General features: G+C 46.4%; 1 protein-coding gene and 1 long non-coding RNA gene across 10 annotated transcripts in view; one reads left to right on the forward strand and one right to left on the reverse strand.

Annotated features, from left to right (window-relative positions):
* Positions 1-98: 98 nt before the first annotated feature.
* LOC149750753 (uncharacterized) lies at positions 99-13,339 on the reverse strand. Of its 4 annotated transcripts, XR_016395383.1 has the most exons (3): positions 9,553-12,254; positions 7,585-7,876; positions 99-4,809 (listed from the first exon to the last, which is right to left on the reverse strand). It is a non-coding gene; the product is annotated as an uncharacterized LOC149750753 (long non-coding RNA). The 4 variants fall into 4 exon arrangements; XR_016395382.1 differs by having other exon boundaries at positions 99-7,876; positions 11,306-13,339; XR_016395381.1 differs by having other exon boundaries at positions 99-7,876; positions 10,636-13,339.
* TTC39A (tetratricopeptide repeat domain 39A) overlaps positions 10,748-22,750 on the forward strand; it is a 52,051-nt gene continuing 40,048 nt past the window's right edge. For 3 of the 6 annotated variants that reach the window (XM_089922915.1, XM_022575660.3, XM_089922923.1), the window contains exon 1: positions 10,748-10,902. In XM_089922915.1, the coding sequence (XP_089779041.1) occupies positions 10,850-10,902 (53 nt within the window). In that variant the 5' untranslated portion in view covers positions 10,748-10,849. The remainder of the gene's footprint in view (positions 10,903-22,750) is intronic. The other 3 variants (XM_089922908.1, XM_089922890.1, XM_022575656.3) reach the window with 3 other exon arrangements.

Consider the following 22,750-nt stretch of genomic DNA (forward strand, 5'->3'; position numbering starts at 1 on the left):
TGCTTTTTGTCCATTTTTGTGGATTAAAATAGTTTATTCTCTTTGTGTTTTTAACCTACAAAATTGGCAGGCTAGCAAAAAAATTTTGTGTTTTTTAATTGGGAGAGAAGAGACCTGCCAAATTATCGAAGCTCTTTATGTGTTAAAAGCCTATCTCCTGTAAAATTGACCTAGCAGACAAGCTGAATTTAAAATGGACTGTGAAGTAGGCTGTAAATTGTAATCTTATTTTTTTTTAACATGAGTCAGTGATTTAGATAATGTATTGAAAACCAAGATAAAGGAAAATGCACCTAAAAACTAATTAAATATCTCTGTGGTTACCAAGTCAAGGTGGTATTGATCGGTGTTAATCAGAGTAACTTGTTGCCTAGCCTATGAATAAATTCCAAAATATCCAGTTCATTTCATCTTGAAATGGTGCTTTTTTTCTCTCCACACACAATTGAATTGCTGCAGTTTAAAACAAATTTGAACCACTTTCTTGCACTGTTAGCTTTTTTCTACTTTTATAGATTAAAACATTTCAGCATAAAAGTCATACATATGAAGCAAGGGCTGAATCATAATCACAAGGGTTTAATTTTGATAAACTAATCCAGTTATAAGGATATACTGCAAAAGTTGATTGAGAAAGTAGTATTGGGAGTTGTGAATGGTAGTGAGTTTTGGGTTTTTTTCTTCCCCTTAACACTTTAGGAAAAAGGTAAGTAGAATTGAACAACCTTCTTTTGCACTGGGAAAATGAACAGATGTTTGAAATGGTTTTAAAATATTTTTTTTAATTAAAAGAACACTCTGGAAAGTACTAAATATCTGTAACTTATAAACACCAACTTTCGATGTAATAAGTATACCTTAATCTTATGTGTGTTTAACTGGATTACATAGATTCTTTTATTAAAATATGTATACTCAGTGGACCAATATAATATATTAAAGTATGTATTATATATATATATATATATATATACATATATACACATATATATATATATATATAAATCTCCATGCTCACTTGTGTAGGATGAATGTCTTAGAGTCATTTTTGATTATATTTTATGTTGTTGACTCTGGCTCCAGAGCCTGTGCTTGAAAGGACAGATAAGTATTCCTGAGAGCTAAGTGGCACTACTTATGAAGTTTTAACCATCTTCTACCTACTTGTTCAGGTTTATTTGAGTTCTCTTTATAGAATTTTCTCTTATGTTTCAAACTTCTAAACTGTAGCCTGTAATTATGAGAACAATAAACTTTAAATTATAATAAACCATACTATCCATACATCCTATCTGAAATGGAGTTTTGCACGATTCTCTGTTATGTCCATGCTGTGTCTAAGGAGGGGTAGGCATACAATCAGCACAGATTAATATGTGTAAAGTGCTTGAGACAGTACCTGGTATAGAATAAAATACTCAATAAATGTTAACTATTTTTTAGTTGACATGTCCTGTTTTTTTGAAAGAAAGATAGGAAACAGGTATGCATAGAAACAGTGCCTGAAACGTGGGTGGTGTGTATATATTTGTTGAATGAGGATTTGTGAGATGGACTCTAGGAGGGCACTGTGGTGTGAAAAATTCAGACAACCCTGGTCTGCCATTTTTAGGAAAGATGACTTTGACAAAGTTACTTAGCCTCCCTGAACCTCATTTTCTTCTTCTAATGCACATCATAATACCCAACTCACAGGATTGTTCTGAATGATTTGAGTTTGACAGCTTTTTAATATTATTTATTTTAATCAAACAGATGCAGCCATGTTATTATTAATAGTGAAAATAGCTATTGGTTATTGAATGAACTATACTAAGCACTTTACGTGTGTCTTCTTGTTTAATCTTCACAGAAGCCCTAAGTAGTACTATTATTATCGCCTGTTTTAGAAATAGGAAAAATGAGGCTCAAAAAAGTTAAAATAGGGCTTCCCTGGTGGCGCAGTGGTCGAGAGTCCGCCTGCCGATGCAGGGGACACGGGTTCGTGCCCCAGTCTGGGAAGATCCCACATGCCGCGGAGCGGCTGGGCCCGTGAGCCATGGCCGCTGAGCCTGCGTGTCCGGAGCCTGTGCTCCGCAACGGGAGAGGCCACAGCAGTGAGAGGCCCGCGTACCACAAAAAAAATAACACACACAAAAAAAGTTAAAATAATATGCTTCAGATAATACTGCTAATAAGTAGATGAGCCAGGAATTGAACTCTGGTCTGTCTGATTCTAAAACATGATACTCTTTCCAGTTTACCGTGCTTTGTCTCCTTTTCTGTGAAAAAAATATTGCCTATAGGAAATGCTAGGAACAGGGCATGATAAATAATAACAGATAACATATATTGAGCTTCAGGCAGAATCCTTAGTGCTTTCCGTATATTATTTCATTTCATCCTTAGAAAAGTAACCCTGTAATGTATAGGTACTATTTTTGTCTCCATTTCACAGAGGAGGTGCCCTAATTAGGCCACAGTTATGTAGCTAGTAAGTGACAGAGCTGGAATTTGAACCCAGAAGACTGGCTCTACCGTTTTGACCACTGCTCTCTATTCCTGTTAAAGGTGAGAAGCCAGAGGAGAACTATCATAAATAGAATAATCCATGTAATCTCTGCTCTTGAGGATTAATGAAATAAACCTACTACATAGCACGTGGCATCTTATAAAACATTTCCTAATTCATTTTCATATTTAATCTTTACCAGGATTTAGAACAGTTTTTGACACATGAAAGCACCCAACCATTGTAAGTTACCAGTATTATGATAAATGATAAATCGGAACATAGGGGAGATAGCCAACCTTTCTTTTATTAAAGAAATACAAATTTTAAAACCACAAAAGCTGGCAAAAACAAAAAATAACTTATTAGTGCTGGCAAAGCTCTGGAAAGAATACATTAAAAGGTAGGCAAAGAGTAGATTTTGGAGAGTTTGCCACACAGATGGAGGGACAGGGCATTCTAGGCAGAGGCCATGGTTGTATAAAGAAAAAGTGGTAGGACACAACATAGTGTACTAGCACACGACCTCGTGTGCTAGCAAACAGCAAGTATTGAAGTAGTTCAGTGTAACTAGGTTTGTGGGCAAAAGAGTGAAGTATTTGTGTTTGTGTGTAAGAAAGTTCTCACTGGTAGTGATTTGGTGGATTGCTTTAGAAGGAAACCAGGTAAGGCAGGGAGAGCAGGTGAAGGCTGATGGAGTCATTCAGGTGAGATGGTAGGTACCTAAAATATGGCTGTGGCTGAGGCCCGAGAAAAGGGGATTGATTTAAGAGAATTATCAGACCTTAGAGTCTGATTAGATATGGGTGGTGAGGGGAAGGGAGTGGTTGCAAACTTCAGCAAGCATCAGGATCACCTGGAGGGCTTGTTAAAGTACAGATTGTGGACCCCATCCCCAAAGTTTGTGATTTCAGTAGGTCTAGAGTGGGACCTAAGAATCTGAATTTCTGACAAGCTCCCAGATAATGCTGAAGTTGTTGGCCCAGGGACCTCGCTTCGAGAACCACTAGAATAGGGACTGACTTCCAGGTCTCTCTGTTCTCCTGCACGTCTTATTAGATGTACTCATTTGGTTTGCAGTGCTGTTGCACCTTGTCATTCTGTACTTGACCTGTCACTTCTGCTTCATAGTGTAAAGCACCTCTAATCTTCCTTGTGGATAAAGAGAGTTTTTAAAAATAATAATTGCAGGCTAACAGCACTTACTATGTGCCAGTACTATTTGAAACACTTTAATATACGGTCCCCAACTTAATGATGGTTTGACTTACGATTTTTTTACTTTATGATGGTGCAAAAGTAATACATATTCAGTAGGAAACATACCTTGACTTTTGAATTTTGCTCTTTTCCCAGGCCAGCAATGTGCTGTACAATCCTCTCTCATGATGCTGGGCAGCGGCCGCAGCTCCCAGTCAGCTGCACGATCACAAGGGTGAACATCCAGTACACTTACAGCCACCCAGTACCCAGACAGCTGTTCTGTTTTTCACTTTTACTACAATATTCAGTAAGTTACATGAGATAGTCAACACGTTATTATAAAATAGGCTTTGCATTAGGTGATTTTGCCCACCTGTAGGTTAATGTTAAGTGTTCTGAGTATGTGTAAGGTAGAGTAGGCTAAGCTCTGATGTGGTAGCTTAGCTGTATTAAATGCATTTCTGACTTATGATATTTTCAATTTGTGATGGGTTTATGGGGATATAACCCCATCGTAAGTCAAGGAAGATCTATATGCTGATTCATTTTAATGTCCATAACAATCCTTTAAATTAGTTACTGTTATTTGCAGTTTACAGATGAGAAAGCTGAGGTACAAAAAGGTTAAACAACTTGCCCAAATCACAGAGCTAAAAAGTGTCCGAGCCAGGATTCAAACCCAGGCAGTCTAGATCCAGAACCCATGCTCAATCACTCTGCTCTACTGAAGAAAACTTATATTAAAATACTTTTGATGTATGGCTCAATATTGTACCTCTTACTGCCAGAAAGCCCTTTATCATCTGAGTTTTGGGAATGCACAGAGAAGATCATTGTCATTCTGTTCACCTTTGCTAAGGTGTATTGTGTTCTGGGTACTGTGCTGGGTCAGAGACAGAGAAAACTCATATGAGGCCATCAGTGGTATAGTGGGGGAGATAGACATTACTTACAGTTAATTTCACAACACTGCACATTGAAGATTATGATAGGAGTACTGGGACACCCAAAGGAGAGAATAGTTCTGGCTGAGAGGACTGGGGAAGGCTTCCCAGACGAGGTGTCCTTAGGACACAGTATTCTGCTCCTAGCATTAGTAAAAGTGTAGATGGCAACTGTCAAAATTAAAACAAAACAACAACCATAAAAACACAGCTTTCACAAGGCCACATCATTTGATGTCAGAGCTCTGTTGACTGAAAAAGGCTGCCAGACAGTCTCCCAGGAAGCCTCATTTAAGTGATACTCATTACTTAGTGAAATCAACCTTATCCAAGGTCTGACCTTCAACTTTAGAAACCTGATTTTCATCAGTAGAAGAGAGACAGAGCTCCCATTAAGCAAGTTCACAGGGACTGATGTAAAGAACAAAATGTCAGTTTCCAGTAGAAGTTGCTATAGGGCTTGAAGTGCTCACAATTGGTTGAATGAAGATTCCTTCTCCCTGCCAGTGCTTGGATGCCTCCTACCTGTAAGGTTCCTCACTCCCTGTAGCCAGGGCTGCCTGGCCCCTCTGATGAACACATTTTTTTAGACTAATATGTTTGATCAGGTTACAGTCTGGTTTGGCTGGTTGGGTAGCTTATAAAGTCTCTTAGGGGTGACTTTGCTTATCTTTGCTTTCATCACGTATGTAGACTCTGTATTTAACTCCTTCTAAGGCAGACTTTCCCCAGTTTATGAGTTCTTAGTGAAACATCTCACTCCCTGGGCTCTGACTTCACCCTTTCATTGATCATGTCATTTATTGAGTGTATATGTGCCAGGCCTTCTCCCTGACTCATTCTCCTCCAAACCGTCAACATGACCTAACAATTCTGCCTTTTAAGTATCCCTCAAATCTGTCCTCTCCATCCCTAGTGCCACTCCCCCAATTCAGGTCTTCATCATCTCTCTTCAGGCTTTGGCCAAAGCTTCCTAATCTCCTTGCCGCCAATCTCTTGTTTTTCTCTCTGCTTCCAGACCGTCCTCCGTGTTGCAGTCAGATTCTTCTAGAATCGAAATCTGCCCTATCACTCCTGTAATAAAACATGCCACTGATTCCCATCACATTCAGGTTAAAATCCTAACCCCTTAGAAAGCTTTTCCTTCATAACCTTAATTTCTGTTTGATATTTAATCAGTAATGGCTTGAACATGTAAGCTGGGTTTTTTTTTTCCCTCTTTAAACAAATCTTGAGAAAATGCTACCTTAAGGAAATAAAGGCACTCTAATATGATTGTAGCATATGGAATTCTTTGGGGATGTGCATAATTTTACTCTCTAACTTGATGTTTTTCAATAGGCAGGTTGTAATTCCTTAGTTGGATTGTGAAATCAGTTTAGTAAATCGAGCAACATGGAAAAAATGTAACCAGAGTAGTACAGGCATACCTTGGAGATAGTGCGTGTTCAGTTCCAGACCATCGCAGTAAAGTGAATATCACAATAAAGTGAGTCACACATTTCCCAGTGCATATAAAAGTTGTGTTTATACTACATTGTAGTCTATTAAGTGTGCAGTAGCATTATGTCTAAGAAAACAATGTACCTACTTTAATTTAAAAATACTTTATTGCTTAAAAAATGCCAAAATAATTAACAGTAGCTACATTGAAGATCCCTGATCACAGATCACCATAACAAGTGTAATAATAATGAAACGTTTGATATTCCAAGAATTACCATATATACTAGTATGTCTAAAATGGATAGCTAACAAGAGCCTGCTGTGTAAAAAAATAAAATTCAAAAAAAAAAGAATTACCAAACTGTGACACAGAGACGTAAAGTGAGCAAATGCTGTAGAAAAATTGTGCCAATAGACTTGCTCAATGCAGGGTTGCCACAAACCTTTAATTTGTAAAAAATGCAATATCTGCAAAGCACAGTGAAGCAAAACACAATAAAATGAGCTATGCCTGTAAAGCAGAATGGACACTCATATACCAATAATCAGCTTCAGTAATACCAGTTCGCATCCAATCTTATTTTATCTACATTCCTACACACTTCTCTTTCATGTCATGTTGAAGCAAACCTTATATTTCATTTGTAGATTTTTCAGTAAGTTACTGATCAGCATTTTAAAAATTATGAAATAGAATTTGTTATTGAATACATACTGGGTCACAAGATAAAAGAAAGCCACTGACTTTTTAAATTATCTCTTTTCAAGTAAGAAATGTGGGTCGTGTTGTGTATATGGGTTATTAATGTAAAGGATTATCTCGTGGAGAGAAGGTGTGTCTTTGCTGGAAGACCCCACCTAGTTTTCTTCCCCACTGCAATAAGTGTATAGAATGTGTTCAGTTGCCCAAGAGCTAAGGGCTTAGTTTCAGCCTCTCCTTTCTGTTTCCTCTGGAGTCAAAACTTGAGAGGACTGAGTTATTTTGTAAAAAGGAAAAGAGACAAGGAAAAATAGCTGACACTTGCTGAGGACCTTCTCTGAGCCTGGCACTAAGGCGCTTAGTATACATTACCCTATTTAATGCTCACAGCACTATAACAGATAGAAAACATGAGGTATATAGAGATGGAAGTGACTTGGCCAAGACCCCAGCCCAGGTGTCTTGGCTCTGAGACCTACTCTTCCAGCACACCAGGCTGTCTTTTGCATCCATGGCCTTAAAAGCAGCCCTTTGAGCCTAAGCATCAACAGAGATCAAACAGAGCAACCCCGGGCCCTAAGCAAGAACTAATGTTCTCAAAGAAAACCCTGATGCATCGCAGCTTCCTGAGAAGGTTCCTGGCCTTACTGTTTGCTAGCTGTGTGACTCTGGGTAAATCTCTTAACCTCTCTGATCCTCAGTGGACCAGCGTTGGGGAGCATCAGGTGCATGAACAGCACTACTGAGGGGAGACGTAGCTGCCCAAACCTGACTCCCAGCCCGCCCGAGGTCCAGCTCACCTGAGTTGCCCTCACAGATGGCTCACAGGTTGTGGTCCTGGTGCTGCCACTGGCCCTCTGTGTGACCTTGGACAAATCCCTGGCTGTCCTGGGTGGGCCTCAGTTTCTCCCTGTGAATACTGATGAGTCTCGACGGCTCTGGACGGTAGTGGTCTTGCCCTGATTACTCAGGTCTGCTCGTGGGACACCGACGTCCTTGCCAGGCAGGATTGTTGTGAGGATTAAAGATGATGGATATAAAGTCTTCATTCCTGTTACATGGCAGATACTCACCAAGTAAGAGCTGTCACGTCTGTGTTTAAGTACACAAAAAAGGAAAATATTTTAGGAAAATGTCTATATAAGATTAAGGGAATAAACTTCAGTTATCTTGAAAGTTTATTGATACTAAATGTTCCCCGCTGATTCTGGATAAAACTATCACTCACACTGTGTGTCCACTATTCTCTCTTGTTTGCATTAACTCATTTAGTCCTCACGACAACCTTTGTGATAGGTGTTATTATTATCCTCATTTTACAGATGAGAAAGCTGAAGCACAGAGAGGTTAAGTAACTTGCCTGAAGTCACAGGCAGCTATCAAGTGGTGAGGCCAAGATTCTAACCCAGGCAGACTGGCTCCAGAGCAAGGGAAAGAATAAAACCTGCTGTACCTTGGGATTGTTGTGAGATTCAAAATAAGCTAAGCTTTGGGAAAGTGACTCATAAATGCTGCGTGCATTCTAAGAGCTTGTGTAGCAGGCAGACTGTGGCTGGGATTAAGATACAGACTCTAGTCTGGCTGCTTGGGTTGAGTTCTAGCTCCTGCCACTTAACTAGCCTTTGTTATTTTGAGCAGATTGCTTAATCCTCTGCTTCACTTTCTCAACTAGAAAAATTGGGGTTGTAAAAGGACACACCTGATAGGGTTATTTTGAGGATGAAATGAGTTGGTACATGTGAAGGGTTTAGAATAATGCCTAACAAAGTTCTAAGCAAATGATGGTGATGAAGATAAGAACATGGTGATGAAGATGTCCAGATGTCAAAGAAAAAGAACAGGAAAGAAACCTTGAAGTTTGAGAACCCTTGGATTGAATCCCAGTCCCTAATTTTTTTTTTTTTTTTTTTTTTTGGCCGTGCCGCTTAGCTTGCGGGAATCTTAGTCCCCTGACCAGGGATTGAACCCGAAACCCCCAGCAGAGAAAGCACCAAGTCCTAACCGCTGAACCGCCAGAGAATTGCCCCCAGTTCCTAATTCGATCTCAGGAACATTTCTAAACTTCTGACTCAAATATTCTCAAAACAAGAGTTTCCCAGATTAGAGGTAGTGTATGTAAAAGCCCTCAGCATGATGCCTGCCACTGAGTAGAAACTTGATAAATATTAGGTCCTTCTTCATTCTCGCAACACTGAACATCTACTATGTGTAACAGTGGTGCTAGGCTCCGTGGAAGACACAAATGTGAGACATTCTCTGTACCTTCAGATAGAAATCTGAAGAGTGAGACTAATATGGTCGTTGATAACCAATATAAGGATTAAAAAATATATAGTGCTAAATGCTCTGAGAGAAAAATGCAATCTCTGAAGAAGGAGGTAGTCCTCCACTGGGGAGATACAGGAGGACTTTCTGGAGGAAGTGGTGTTGGTTGTGGGCTTGGAGGCTGGGTGGGACTTTAATTCCACCCAGGATTAGACTGGGCTCGGGGCCTATAGGAGACCAGGCTTCTGAGGCCCTGTGGTATTCATGCCTGTGAGCCTAGGAGGAAGTTGGCTATCTGCAGTGCCCAGTGCTGACAAACTGGGCAAAGCTCTGTGAGCTGAGGAGTTTGGGCCCATGGGTGCACTGTAACTGGAATTTCCAGATCTGGAAGCTCTAGCCTTGTGGTCAGATAGGCAGCATTCGCGGGCGCTTGTTGATCTGCCTAGAGCATGACATGAGTGCTCAGAGAGAGGGGGAAATGTTGTATTTTCTCTGCTGCTTACCAAGGAAAAGTGAGAGAAACTGCCCAGATGATCCTTGAGGCTTCTGCCCTCTGTTTTGCCCAGGCCTCCCACTCCATGCCCTGCCCACCTGCAAACTACAGGCAGGGTTGGGAGGGAGCCGCAGATGGGGCAGACAGATCTGGGTGTGAGGCTTGATCTCGGGGAAGTCAGTTAACCCCTCTGAACCTCAGTTTTATCAACTGTGAAATGGGGGTGAGTATTTAATAAGGTGAAATTAAATGAGAATTTGTGTAAAGCACCTGGCTTAGGGCTTGGCACATTACAATTAGTCACCATTTATTGACATGTGATCTGTGTTGCACAAGACCTAGGATACAGACCCAGCCCAAAAGGAGACAGCAATGGTCCCATTGCCACCCTGTCCCTGATCTGTGTTCAACCTCCATACTCCCTCACAGAGAGAAGTCTCCAGGGACCCCTGAATCCATCCTACACACTGGACCTCAGAGCGATCCTTCTCAAATACCTCCTCAAGGTGCTCCCTTGTTCTTTGCCTTTAGTTGAGCCTCCCATGGAAGCCTGCTAGACTGCACTGCCAGGGGCTGACCTTGCTCCAGAGCTGATTCTTCTACTTGTTAGTTGTTTAAAATAAAAAGTAAAAATGTACATGACCTAAGGCAAAATACGGGGTTTCAAAGAAAGTGTGAACTGGAGACAGGCTCATCCTCCTCTGTCTCCCGTTCTCCTCTGGGAATCAGAGGTCTGTAGACAGGGCCACGTCCCAGTGCCTCGCCTGGTCAGCAGCCTCCACTGCCAAGCCCAATCAGCTCCTTCCTGTCTGTCCGCCCCCTTGCCTGCCCCTCCTGCTCTGTGCCCTGGACTTGGGTGCAGTCCCAAGCCCCTGAGCCTATCCAGGTACAGCCCTGGCAAGGCAGGCTCCGCACTTAGGCAGGTGGGAAAGGCATTGGTGACATCATCACCCATCGATACGGAGGACGGGCTCTATACTGGAAGTGGAGGGGCCTGGGGTCGGTCCTGGTGCTGCCACTGGCCCTCTGTGTGACCTTGGACAAATCCCTGGCCTTCCTGGGTGGGCCTCAGTTTCTCCTTGTGTATACTGACGCGTCTTGACGGCTCTGGACGGTAGTGGTCTTGCTCTGGTTCCCCAGGTCCGCTCCCGGGACACCGACGTCATTGCCAGGCAGGGAGGCGCCCGGCCGCGGCGGGGAGGAGCCACGGGTCCCGCCCCGCCCAACCCGCCCAGGTGCTGCCGCCGGAGCCGCCGCTGCCGCCACGAGGGGCCGCCCGCGCCTCCATCCAAGTCCGGCCCGTGTCCATGGCCTTTCTGACCGCCTGGAAGCGGGCGGCCTCCGGGGAAAGCGACCGCAGGTACCAGGCGGGGGCGGGGACTCGGCGGGAGGCACTGATGGGACTGAGGGGCGTCTGGAGAACAGCCGACGGGAGGGGCAGCTGACGGGACACAGCCCGAGACAGCAGTGTGCGGGCTGCTGGCCGCGGGGTAACGGCCGAAGGGCCCGGGGAGAGGCAGCCCAGCCCCTCTCACCCCAGCCCCCCCCCACGTATCCCTTGCTCGCGTGTTATGGCCCCCAGCAGGGCTGGGCCTGGGGGTGAAGAGATACACCCGCAACACCCCGGTCCCACCCGAGCCCCTCTTCTGGTGCCGCAACCTGTGAGCCACCTGTGAGGGCAACTCAGGTGAGCTGGACCTCGGGCGGGCTGGGAGTCAGGTTTGGGCAGCTAAGTCTCCGACTTAGCAGTGCTGCTCACGCACCTGATCCTCCCCAGCGTTGCATGAGCAGAGATAGGGGTACGTGTGCCCGGACAGGTGAGAGCAGATACACTATCCCCCGCCAGGGGTTGTCCACATCTGGGGGCAGCAGTGTGGAGGGAAATCCTGCGTCCCAGTGCCTGTCCATGGTGGAACTGTGTGCACCACAGCTTCTCCAAGGTCGACCCTTCAGGGATGTGTCACTGCCTCCTGTGTGTCACCTTCAACTCCCAGCTGTCCCCACCTCCTGGGTGAGTTGGTTTCTCCAGATGTGTTCTCATGAGAAAGGGGAGAGGGGACAGCCCTGACCTCTCTTCTGAGCTGTGACCCCCAATTTCTTTCCTTTATATATTTAAAGTTCACTCTGCTACTCCCTGGAGAAGGGCAATCTAACTGCCTTCCCAACACCTCCATCTGACTGTCACATGGGCACATCAAACTCGGCAAGCCCCAAATCAAACTTCACATCTTCACCCCCAAACCTGTTCCTCCTCCTGTGTCCCCATGGCATAGTCATCCACCCAGTTGCCCAAGCCTGGAACCTGGGAGTCATCCCTCTCACCTCCCTCCCTCTCCTCCACCCTGGTCTCCAAGTTCTGCTGATTTTATCTTTTTGATGTCTCTCAAAGCTGTTCATTCCCCCTGGAGTATTGTAATAGCCCCTAACTTTTCCATTTCCTCCAGTCTTTCCCTTTCCAGGCATCCTTCAGACTTGTCTTTTCTAAAGCACAAACAAGACCATGTCATTTTTCTGCTTTAAAGTTCTATGGCTCTCTATCACAGAGGTGAAAGGTCAAGGCTCTCCAGGGGAGAAGCTGTGACCTGCCCAGCCCCGCTTCCCATCACTCTCTGACCCTCACTCTGGTCTGGCTTTGTAGGGCTCTCACAACTGTGCTGGGCTGCTCAGGGCTACTTCTGCCTGGAATGCCATCCTCTACTCCTGACATTCACCCTATAAGATTCAACTTTAGGTGACATCTTTTCTTATTAAAAAAATTTTGTTTTGACTTTTAAAATAAACTTTTAATTCAAGGGTAGCACATATAGAGAAAAGTGCACACATTGTAAGTGTACAGCTCAATGACTCTTCACAAAGTAACCAGCACCCATGTAACCAGCACCCAGATTAAGACACAGACCATTACCAGCCCCCAGAGTCTCCCTTGTGCCCCACCCAGCTGCAAGCCCCCAAAGGTAACTATTGATACTATCCTGACCTCTAATACCATAGGTTTGATTTGTCTGGGGTTTTTTGTTTTGGTGGGGCTTTTGTTTGTGTGTTTGTTTTAATTGAAGTATAGTTGATTTACAATGTTGTATTAATCAGCAAAGTGACTCAGTTATCCGTATGTGTGTGTATAGACATATATATATTCTTTTTCAGATTCTTTTCCATTATAGGTTATTATAAGATACTGAATATAGTTTCCTATGCTATACAATAGGACCTTGTTGTTTATTTTATATACAGTAGTTTGTATCTGCTAATCCCAAACTCTGAATTTATCCTTCCCCCACCCCCTTTCCCCTTTGGTAACCATAAGTTTGTTTTCTATGTCTGTGAATCTATTTCTGTTTTGTAAATAAGTTCACTTGTATCATATTTTAGATTCCACATATAAGTGATATTATATGGTATTTGTCTTTCTCTGTCTTACTTTAGGTGACCTCTTTTAGAGAAGCTTTCTGAGCCCACCCTGAGTCAGGCTCAGAGGCTTTCTGGGCTCCAGCATCTTTGCTTCCCTCTCATGGCTCTCATTCAGTTTTTCAGCAAACATTCTTGGGCACGTACCATGTTCCAGGCATTGTACTAGGTACTGTGGATATGGTGTTACTTATGACATACAAGCCCCTGCTCTCAGGAGACCACGTTCTAGTGGGAAAGACAGATTAAACAACTAGGCAAATAAATAAGTAAACACCAGAAACAGATGCTGTGTAAGGCTTAAAATAGAGCCATGTGATAGACAGTAAAATCCATCTTTCCCAGAGCATTCCCTGCAGTGAGGATAGCTCCTGTCAAAGCCTGAGATGTGTCTGAGGAGCAGAAAGGTGTGTGTGTTGTTGAGGATCCCTGCCTGTTGGGATCCAGGAGGCAGGCTGCCCAGAAGAGGGCCGAGTTTGGATTTCATTGTGTGTTGGGAGCCACTAGAGGGCGTTAAAGAGGGGAATCACATATTTAAAGATGATCCAGCTACCCCATGGAGAAAGGATTTTAACGCTGGGGCGTGGTCACCCCTTTCTGTCTCCCCACTACATATGGAGAGGGGATGGGGTTCATCTGCCCCCATGTCCCCGAAGCCCAGCACAGAATGCTTCGGTTTTGATGAGAACCTGGGGGGATGATTTCTGAGGAGGGTGAGATCACAGTTGGGGTGCTGAGGAGTGGCTGGGTTTACATGGATTTCTTGCCTGCCTGCCCTCCTGTAAGAACCCAGCTGTGCTCTGTCCTGCAGGCACCCTGCGTGCTGGAGTGTAGGTGAGGGCCTGAACACATGTACCTTTCTACTTCAGCTGGAACTTGCTGGACACAAATACTCAGAGAATTCTGACTCCCAGTCGCCCTCACAAGATCTCACACCTGGGGCAACAAACCAGGTCTCCTTTCTCTCAGCTCGGGACCTGTGACTTCTCCACCCTCAGGCCTCACCCACCACGCTGCCTGTCTCCCACAGCCTGGCTGAGGGGTGAAGGGCTTGGGAGGGCGCTCGGCCCCTGCTCTGCCACTTACATACTGGCTCTATGACCCTGATTCAGTCGCCTGACCCATGTGAGCCTTAGTTTACTCAGCTATAAAATAGTAGCTACTTACCAAGTGGCGGAAGACCTGGTGAAGCCACACTGGTAAAGGACCTAACAAAAAGCCACCGAGCATATTCAGTGACCAGTAAATGTGAGTGCACTGGTACGAGGGAATCTTCCTTCTGAGGTATTTGCATTGAACAGAGGGGATTCAGAAAGGTTTGGGAGCCAGTGGTGGGATTCCAGGCACGAGGACTGGGTAGCCAGGGACTGTTAGGAGAGGGAAATGATGCCTGTGCATCTTAAGATGGGGATGGCCACCTACTCGGCCTACAAACAGTGTCCCTTCCCAGTCATACCAGTAGCCCCTGCTCCCACCCCATGGCTGCTCCCATAAGAGACAGCACCAGGATCAGAGGGGCAAGTGTAGGCAGGCAGAACGCTTTTTCAAAATAAATTAATTCATTTCTTTCTTTATTTTGGCTGTGTTGGGTCTTCGTTGCTGCGCGCAGGCTTTCTCTAGTTGCGGTGAGCGGGGGCTGCTCTTCGTTGCGGTGCGCGGGCTTCTCACTGTGGTGGCTTCTCTTGTTGCCGAGCACAGGCTCTAAGTGAGTGGGCTTCAGTATCTGTGGCACGCAGTCTCAGTAGTTGTGGCTCGCAGGCTCTAGAGCGCAGGGTCAGTAGTTGTGGCGCACGGGCTTAGTTGCTCCACGGCATGTGGGATCTTCCCAGGCCAGGGCTGGAACCCATGTCCCCTGCACTGGCAGGTGGATTCTCAACCACTGCACCACCAGGGAAGTCTAGGCAGAACGCTTTTGAGAGAGTAATTCAGTGGCAGAGCTTGTAGGAGGGAGGGGCCGCCCCAAGAATGGAGGGGCCCTGCTGAAGAGGCTGGGGGCCTGCTGGGCTGTTGTTGGAAGATTTCTTGCTCTTGGTTTGAGTCTGAGCTCAAGGAGCTCTCAGATGCCTCCAGGTAGGGAGTTTCGAATTTGGTGACTGGAATCCTTGGGCAGCTATGGGGTCCCTTCCTTGGGACTGGATGTGGACTCAAGGCCAGTGCTGAGTTTTCACCTCTGGGATTCTCAGATCCTGTGAGCTGAGGCATCTGTGATCACCAGACTCATGATTTAAAATTCCAAATGTCTGTGATGTTGAAGCTACTGACCCCAGGATTCTGATTTACCCCCTGTTGCTGAGGGCAGCTGCATGGAGTAGGAGAGGGCTCTGGTGTGGGAGGCACAATGTGGTCCCTCAGATCCTCAACCCCTGGTGAGGATACCATGGAGAATCTCCAAGTAACCTTTGTCCCCCTTTGTCAGTTATGGAGGGATTCTGACTTGGGGTATTTTTGGTCCTTTCTTGAGGTCAATGGAAAATAGATTATTTAGGTTGCAATTTCAGTTCTGCCAGCATGCCACATTTCCTGAAATCTCTTCAATCTGTAGCTCTAGTTGCTTGAGTTGCTTTGTCCTTCCCCTGAAGATTTCTGCCTCTCAGCTCAGTTTCTGTCTGTGGTCAGCTCCATTCTCTCCTAATGCTCACCTACTTCTCTACTCAATGCAAGACAGGGATGCCAGCCGTTTCCAAGCTCACGTCCTGGGACAGTAAGACAAAGCAGTGGAAAGTCCTCTGGAGCCACACAGGTTGATTTTGAATCCTGACTCCGGGCCTTTCTACCAGTGTGACCTTGGACAGGTTGTTTAAGTTCTCTGCGCCTCAGTTTCTTCATCTGTAAAGTGAGGGTAATGGTAGGACTTGCCTCACAGGGTTGTTGTGAGGACTGCATGAATTAGTTTATGCGAAGCACAGAGGACCGTCCTTGACACATAGTCGGTGCTATACCCAAGAGTGTTACTGATTATTATGATTAGTCTCCCCAGGCCAGGAGAGAAAGGGGCTTCTCCACCAGCTCTAATATGAAAAAGCTCAGGGAAGCATTCCAATTGGCTCTTCTTTAACCAACCACTGTGTCCTGAGAGGTGGGGTCAAGGAAGAGAACGCACCTCCCGTTCAGCCACTGGGGCAGGAGAGGAGAGGAGGAGAAACAGTTCTCTAAAAACAAGTGGGTGGCAGGGAAGGGTTCAGGGCGGGGAGGGTTGTAGCATCCATGTGGCCACATGGCAGGCCTTAAAATAAAGCCATAGTTTCATGAAGTACCCAAATTATGATTTCCTTGGAGCACCGCTGACCACCTGTCTCAGTCTTCCAGCTGTTGTTGACCCCCTGGGAGCTGGGGACTAGTCCATTATGAACCCCGCTTGGGACCTGTGCCACGCACCACCCCCTGCGATTGTGGCTTTGCCAGCCCTAGTCCCATTCTCTCCATGACTACCACCACCTCCCTGGCCTGGAGAGGGTGCAGGCTCTTTGCTTTATCACCCCATCCCAAGGGTGGGACAGACCTTTCCCCTAATTCCCTACCACTTGACTAGGACCAGGCTGTAACTTTTAAGGCCACCTTGGGATGCAAGGAATGAGCAACTGAGTTTTATGATTCTATGGCTCCTCTCCAAGCCCCTCAACCATCCTGGAAGGAGCCTTCTTGCAGAACTTCCATTTCTGGAGGGCCCAATGTATGTCTTCCAGCATCTTCCCTCCCGAGAGAGGAGGAAATTTCTGCCTTATCCAAGACAACCAAGCCTTCCTTTCCTTTCTCAAGATCAGCCCTTTCCCAGGTGAACAGCAGTGCAGAAATCTACTGCTTTCAGGTAAAATCCTTTGCCCAGCCTACTAACTGGCTGGTTATATTATAACCCAGACAATTATATTAGGAGTTATGACGGTGGGTGGGACATCAGGCACCCATCCAGGTAGACCTGGGTCTGGTCTATTCCTCTTTTTTTTTTAGATGTTGGGGGTAGGAGTTTATTAATTAATTTATTTATTTTTGCTGTGTTGTGTCTTCGTTTCTGTGCGAGGGCTTTCTCTAGTTGGGGCAAGCGGGGGTCACTCTTCATCGCGGTGCGCGAGCCTCTCACTGTCGTGGCCTCTCTTGTTGCGGAGCACAGGCTCCAGACGCGCAGGCTCAGTAGTTGTGGCTCACGGGCCTAGTTGCTCCGCGGCACGTGGGATCCTCCCAGACCAGGGCTCGAACCCGTGTTCCCTGCATTAGCAGGCAGATTCTCAACCACTGCGCCACCAGAGAAGCCCTGGTCTATTCTTTTTGATTTCCTTTTTCCCCCACCAGACAAAGTTTGTCCGTGCATGTTCCCTCCCACAGCCTCAGGTGTTCCCCTTACCCCCTCGCAGAGTTGCCCTACAATACCCACCCCCTGTAAAAATTCATCTCCAGCTAAGAAACAGCCTCCCCCAGATAGAGCATCCAAGTGTCAGATTGAAGTAACTCTGCTCTCTTTCCAAGAAAATTGGTGGGTGGGTACTTCCTTTATATCAGTGACTGAAGGGCACACCCAAGCACTGTCCCTGAGTGCAGGCCAGGCCACTCAAAGGGGGATGGCGGGCCCCCAGGCTCTGAGGACAGCACTGCACTCAAATCGTCACCGTTCTCCACCTGCACTTGCCCCTGCTCCCTCCAGCCACAGCTTCTCTCCCCGACACCCTCTTAACTAGGCCCCTGCCTCCAGAAGACCCTGTGCCCTTCAACTCTGCTGCCTCAGTGATCTGTAATAACAGCGAGATCTGCCCTTGGCTGTGCCCTGACTTGACATGCATCATCATCTTCGATGCACCACAACTCTGACCGGGGGCCCTGTTGTCTCCAATTCTAATAGATGAGGAAATTGAAGCCTCCTCATACTTTCTCAAATGCATAGACATTGGGGTTTTCTTTTTAGTACTGGATGTGTAATTTTTTTTTTTTTTTTTTTTTGCGGTACGCGGGCCTCTCACCGCTGTGGCCTCTCCCGTTGCGGAGCAACAGGCTCCGGACGCGCAGGCTCAGCGGCCATGGCTCACAGGAACAGCCACTCCGCGGCATGTGGGATCTTCCCGGACCGGGGCACGAACCCGCGTCCCCTGCATCGGCAGGCGGACTCTCACCCACTGCGCCACCAGGGAAGCCCTGGATGTGTAATTTTGTATTCTGCTTTTCTCATATTTTTCCACCTTTTCAAAAACTCATTCATGCAATAAATATTTATTGAGCACCTATTGTGTGCCAGGCACTGTTCTGGGCACTGAAAATATGTTAGAGAACAAAGCCGGGAAAAAAAAAACCAAAAACAAACTCTTCTCTTGTGGAGTGTAGAATTTAGTAGGGAGAGACAGAGACTAAACGAATAAGCAAAATATACAGGATGTCAGATAACAAGTGCTATGGAAAAAATAATGCAGGGCAAAGGAATTGGGAGAATGAGTGTGATGGTTCCATTTTAAACAGAATGGTCAGGGAAGGCCTCACAGAGAAGGTAACATTTGAGCTAAGTCCTGAAGGAGGTGAGGGACTATCACAGATATCATGTGAATATCTGCAGGAAGAGCATTCCAGGCACAGGGCACAGGAAGTGCAAAGGCATGCTCCTGAGGTGGGAGCGTGCCTGACATATTTGGAGGAGAGCAAGGAGGCCAGTGTGGCTGAATAAGAGAGTAAAGGGAGATGGTATCAGAGAGAGAGATGGGGGTGCAGGGCATCCAGGCCTGGTGGCCAAGCGAAGACCTTAACTTTTGCACTGAGCACGATGGGAAGCCAGTGCAGAGGTGTGAACAGGAGCGTGACATGATCTGATCAAGTGGGTCTGGTGCTGTGTAGAGAGTAGACAATAAGGGGACAAGGGTAAGAGCAGAGCAAACAATTAGGAGACAATGCAGTAATCCAGGCAAATAAATTCTCTATAAATTTAATATCTGCAGAATAGTTCACCCTACAAATTCACTATAATTCACTGAACTAATTCCTTATTGTTTTAAATATATATTTATTTATTTATTTTTGGCTGCGTTGGGTCTTTGTTGCTGCACACGGGCTTTCTCTAGTTGCGGTGAGCGGGGGCTACTCGTCATTGTGGTGCACAGGCTTCTCATTGCAGTGGCTTCTCTTGTTACGGAGCACAGGCTCTAGGTGCGCGGGCTTCAGTAGTTGTGGCTCGCGGGCTCTAGAGTGCAGGCTCAGTAGTTGTGGCACACGGGGACCAGGGCTCGAACCCATGTCCCCTGCACTGGCAGGCGGATTCTCAACCACTGCGCCACCAGGGAAGTCCCTGAACTAATTCCTTATTGATGGGCATTTAGGTTATTTCCAGCTGTATATTATAGGAAACACTATGATGAACATCAATGTACAATAAATCTTTGTGTCTGATTATTTATTAAGACATGTTTGCTACCCAGGTGTTACTGGTCATCTTTCTGAGGCTTTCAGCCCCTAATTCCAGTTGCCCTTCAGAAAGACAGTGCCACTTTCTACTCCCACCAGCAGTGAGTGAGGTAGCACATTTGCCCTGAGGGCATGTAGTAGGTGTCCAATGGATGCTACTCTGTCCTTCTGGACCTGGTCTGGGTGCACATCATAGGGGAAATGCCTCTTCTCTGGACAGCCTTGCATAGTTCCAAAGCTCTTTTGGGTTCATTTGCTTATTTAATGCTCACGACAGTCTTGTTATCCTGCTTTATGGGTGAGGAAACTAAAGCTCAAAGAATAATGATAAGGCCCCATTCCAAGAGCTTTATGTATTTTATCTCGTTTAATCCTTACAGCAACCCAGTGAGGTTGGTGCCATCAACATCCCCATTTCAGAGATGCAGTGCAGGGTGTCAGAGGTGGGGTATAAGCCCTGGCTTGCAAACCTGCTCTCTGAACCGTTCCCTGCCCTGCCTCGAGCTAGTAGGATGACTGACTTGCTTGGGGCTGCGGAGCAAGGACATGGTGGGGCAGGAGTCCAGCCAGATCTTCCTGGTCCTGCAGCCCAAGTTCTAACCTCTGACGGGATGCCACTCGATGCCAGAAACCCTTCATTAGCATTCTGTATCTTCTTTTCACTCAGAATTGTTCTTGGTCCTTTGTGCCTGACTGGAGGCTCCTTTCTTAGACCCACCCTTGGCAGCTCCTGGAGACCAGACTTTCATAAAAGAGCTCAGATCCCAGAACTGAGAACATCAGAGCAGGGAGGGTCCTTGACTTCCTGGTGCAATCTTCTCTCCCTTTTATATTTGGTGGGGAGAGAGAAACTAAGGGCCAGAGTGAGGCGGTAACTTGTCTGAGGTTCACAGCTAGTAGGGGCCAGAGTCCTTGAGGAGGAAGGGGGCCAGCCCAAGGAGCAGGCCTCGTGCTCCCTAAGGGCCTCTCTCCAGGGAATATTGAAGAACTGTGACTGTTCAGCCCTCTTCCAGGGCCCTTTGTGGATGGGCCTGTTTACTTGTGAAGTATTAACGAGCCCAAGCCTGTAACCTGCTGGGTGGGGCTCACTCACTTTAAGAAAACCTGCTTTACAGCCACTGGGAGGGCTCTAGGGTCTGAGGTGGATAGTTCTGGGCTTTAGAGACAGTGGGGGTGGGGCCGGGGGGTGGAGGCTTTCTCCAGGGAGAGGTCTGGAGAAAGGCACTGAGAATAGGGAAGGGGACAAGGGGTCACCCAAGTAATGCTCAGTAAGCATTACTACCAGCATCCCTGAGAGGCTGGCACTATTATCCCAGGTTTACAGATGGAAGACTGAGATTCAGAGAGGAGAACTGACTTCACAGCTTAAGCTCCTTCTACGATGGCATCACTTTTCACATGCTCACACCCTTATTTCTGTGACACACACACACACACACACACATACATTTCCACACATTTTCTCTACAGGATAGAATTGAGACCTGGTTTAAGATATGGCTAGACCTGAGTCCAAGTCACACTTGGTCCAAGCCTCAGTCTTCTCATCTGTAGGATGGGAGATAAAACTACTATGGAGCTTTCTGGAGCATTCTGAGGAGGTTTCACTAAACAGATACTTATTGAAGACCTTCTTCTTTTTTTTTTTAAATTTTTTAAAATTTGGCCATGCTATGCAGCTTTCGGGATCTTAGTTCCCTGACCAGGGATCAAATCCGGGCCCCGACAGTGAAAGCACCAAGTCTTAACCACTAGACCACCAGGGAATTTCCTGAAGGCCTTCTTAAGCTGAGAGATGGTATTGGTGAAAACAGTCTATATTGAGACGTCTCAGGGCCACTGAGAAGTGCAGTGAGCCCAGTGGTTTGTTCTTACAGGCTGGGGAGAAGATGAGAGAGGAAAACAGGCCTCGCATCTCCCAGGCACCAAGCACCAGAAAAAAAGGTCCCCTGGCAGGGGAGGAGGGAACCCAGGACTCAGGATGCTCTCCTGGTCCCCTGGGAATGAGCAGGTGACCTGAGCAGGGTCACCGGGGTTGGGAGGCAGAAATAATGGTGACTCACAGGCTCCCCAGGGTTGGGGCTAGGAAGGAGCTCTTGGGAGCCGGGAACTACCCAGGTGGAACCCTCAGGAGGGGTGGGCCACTCTGATGCTCTGACTCACCAGGCGAGTGGCCCCAGCATCACTGCCACCGTTGTGGCATGGGCAGAGTTCCAGCTCTGAAGGCAAAGCTGAGCCTCAGTTTTCCTCTGTAGAAGGGGGAGAATAATAGCATCTACCTTGACACTGTCACCACCATCGTCAGGGCACTTATGTAACACCATAAGCACATGCTAGGCACCATTCTGGGCGTTTTACACATAATGCTTAATCCTCACAATGACCCTTTGAAGCAGGCAGTACTTCCATCTTACTGATGAGGAAACTGAGGCTCAGAGAGGTGGTTAAAAGTGTGCATTAAACGAGATAATCCACGTTACATACTTAACATGTGTGGCACATAATAAGCCTTCGATGAATATCAGTCATTATTATAATCATTACCTCAGAGGAAAATGTCCTCAGTGTACCTTTGCCCACTTCCATGCTTTTTCATCCATGTACCCATCTGGTACATCCTTTCTACAACTTCATTGTGTATAAATAATACAAACTTCAAGGCTCAACTCTGTCCACCTTCTCCAGGAAGCCCCCAGCCTATATAGCACTCTCCCTTATCTGGACTTCTGTAGATGACAGTGGATGTTATCATAGCCCACTCCTTGTAGTTAATTATCTTTTCCATGCTTATGTCAGAATCCCAGAGGTGGGATAACCCTTGCTAGTGAGCACCTGGCTCTGCTCACATATGGACAGCATAAGAACTCACTACCTTTCTAGACAACCTGTTTAGATTTAAACAGTAATCCCCTAAACCTCTCCCCTCTGCCACCAGGCCCAATCTGCCTGGCTCTCCCAGGACCTAGTCCAAGCCCTCTTTCTATCATGGCTGCTTCTACAGACTCCTCCTGTTTCCTTTTCTAACATCCTGGAGCTCAGGGCAGATCCAGGGGTGCTGGAGTCCCTCCTCCTTCTGTCCCCTGCCTTTGTGAAGGGACAGCTCTAATGGCAGCCACGTGCTCTGATGAGTCATGATTAAGAGCATCTGGGGCCTGGACGTGGTAGCTGGTTAACTCTTCATGGGCCAGTGGCTCTTCTGCCAGGAGACCAGGTCGGCTTCAACCCTGGTCCTAGACATATACCTTAGGGCTGGGCACACAGTAGGCATCTGAGGAGTGTTATGGGTGACCCCACATAGGCCCTGGGGATTCAGGGGAGAGGGGACCCAGAAGGCAAGGGTGTGCACTTTGGAGTCAGGAGGGTTGAGTTCCAATCACGACTTGCCGTTTTCTAGGTGAGTGGCCTTGGGCAAGTCACGTGAACTCTGTACCTTA

The sequence above is a fragment of the Delphinapterus leucas genome, chromosome 1 (genome assembly GCF_059928025.1).
Source record: "Delphinapterus leucas isolate spDelLeu-1000000601 "Yukka" chromosome 1, BTC_Dleu_Yukka2, whole genome shotgun sequence".
Taxonomy (NCBI): Eukaryota; Metazoa; Chordata; class Mammalia; order Artiodactyla; family Monodontidae; genus Delphinapterus; species Delphinapterus leucas.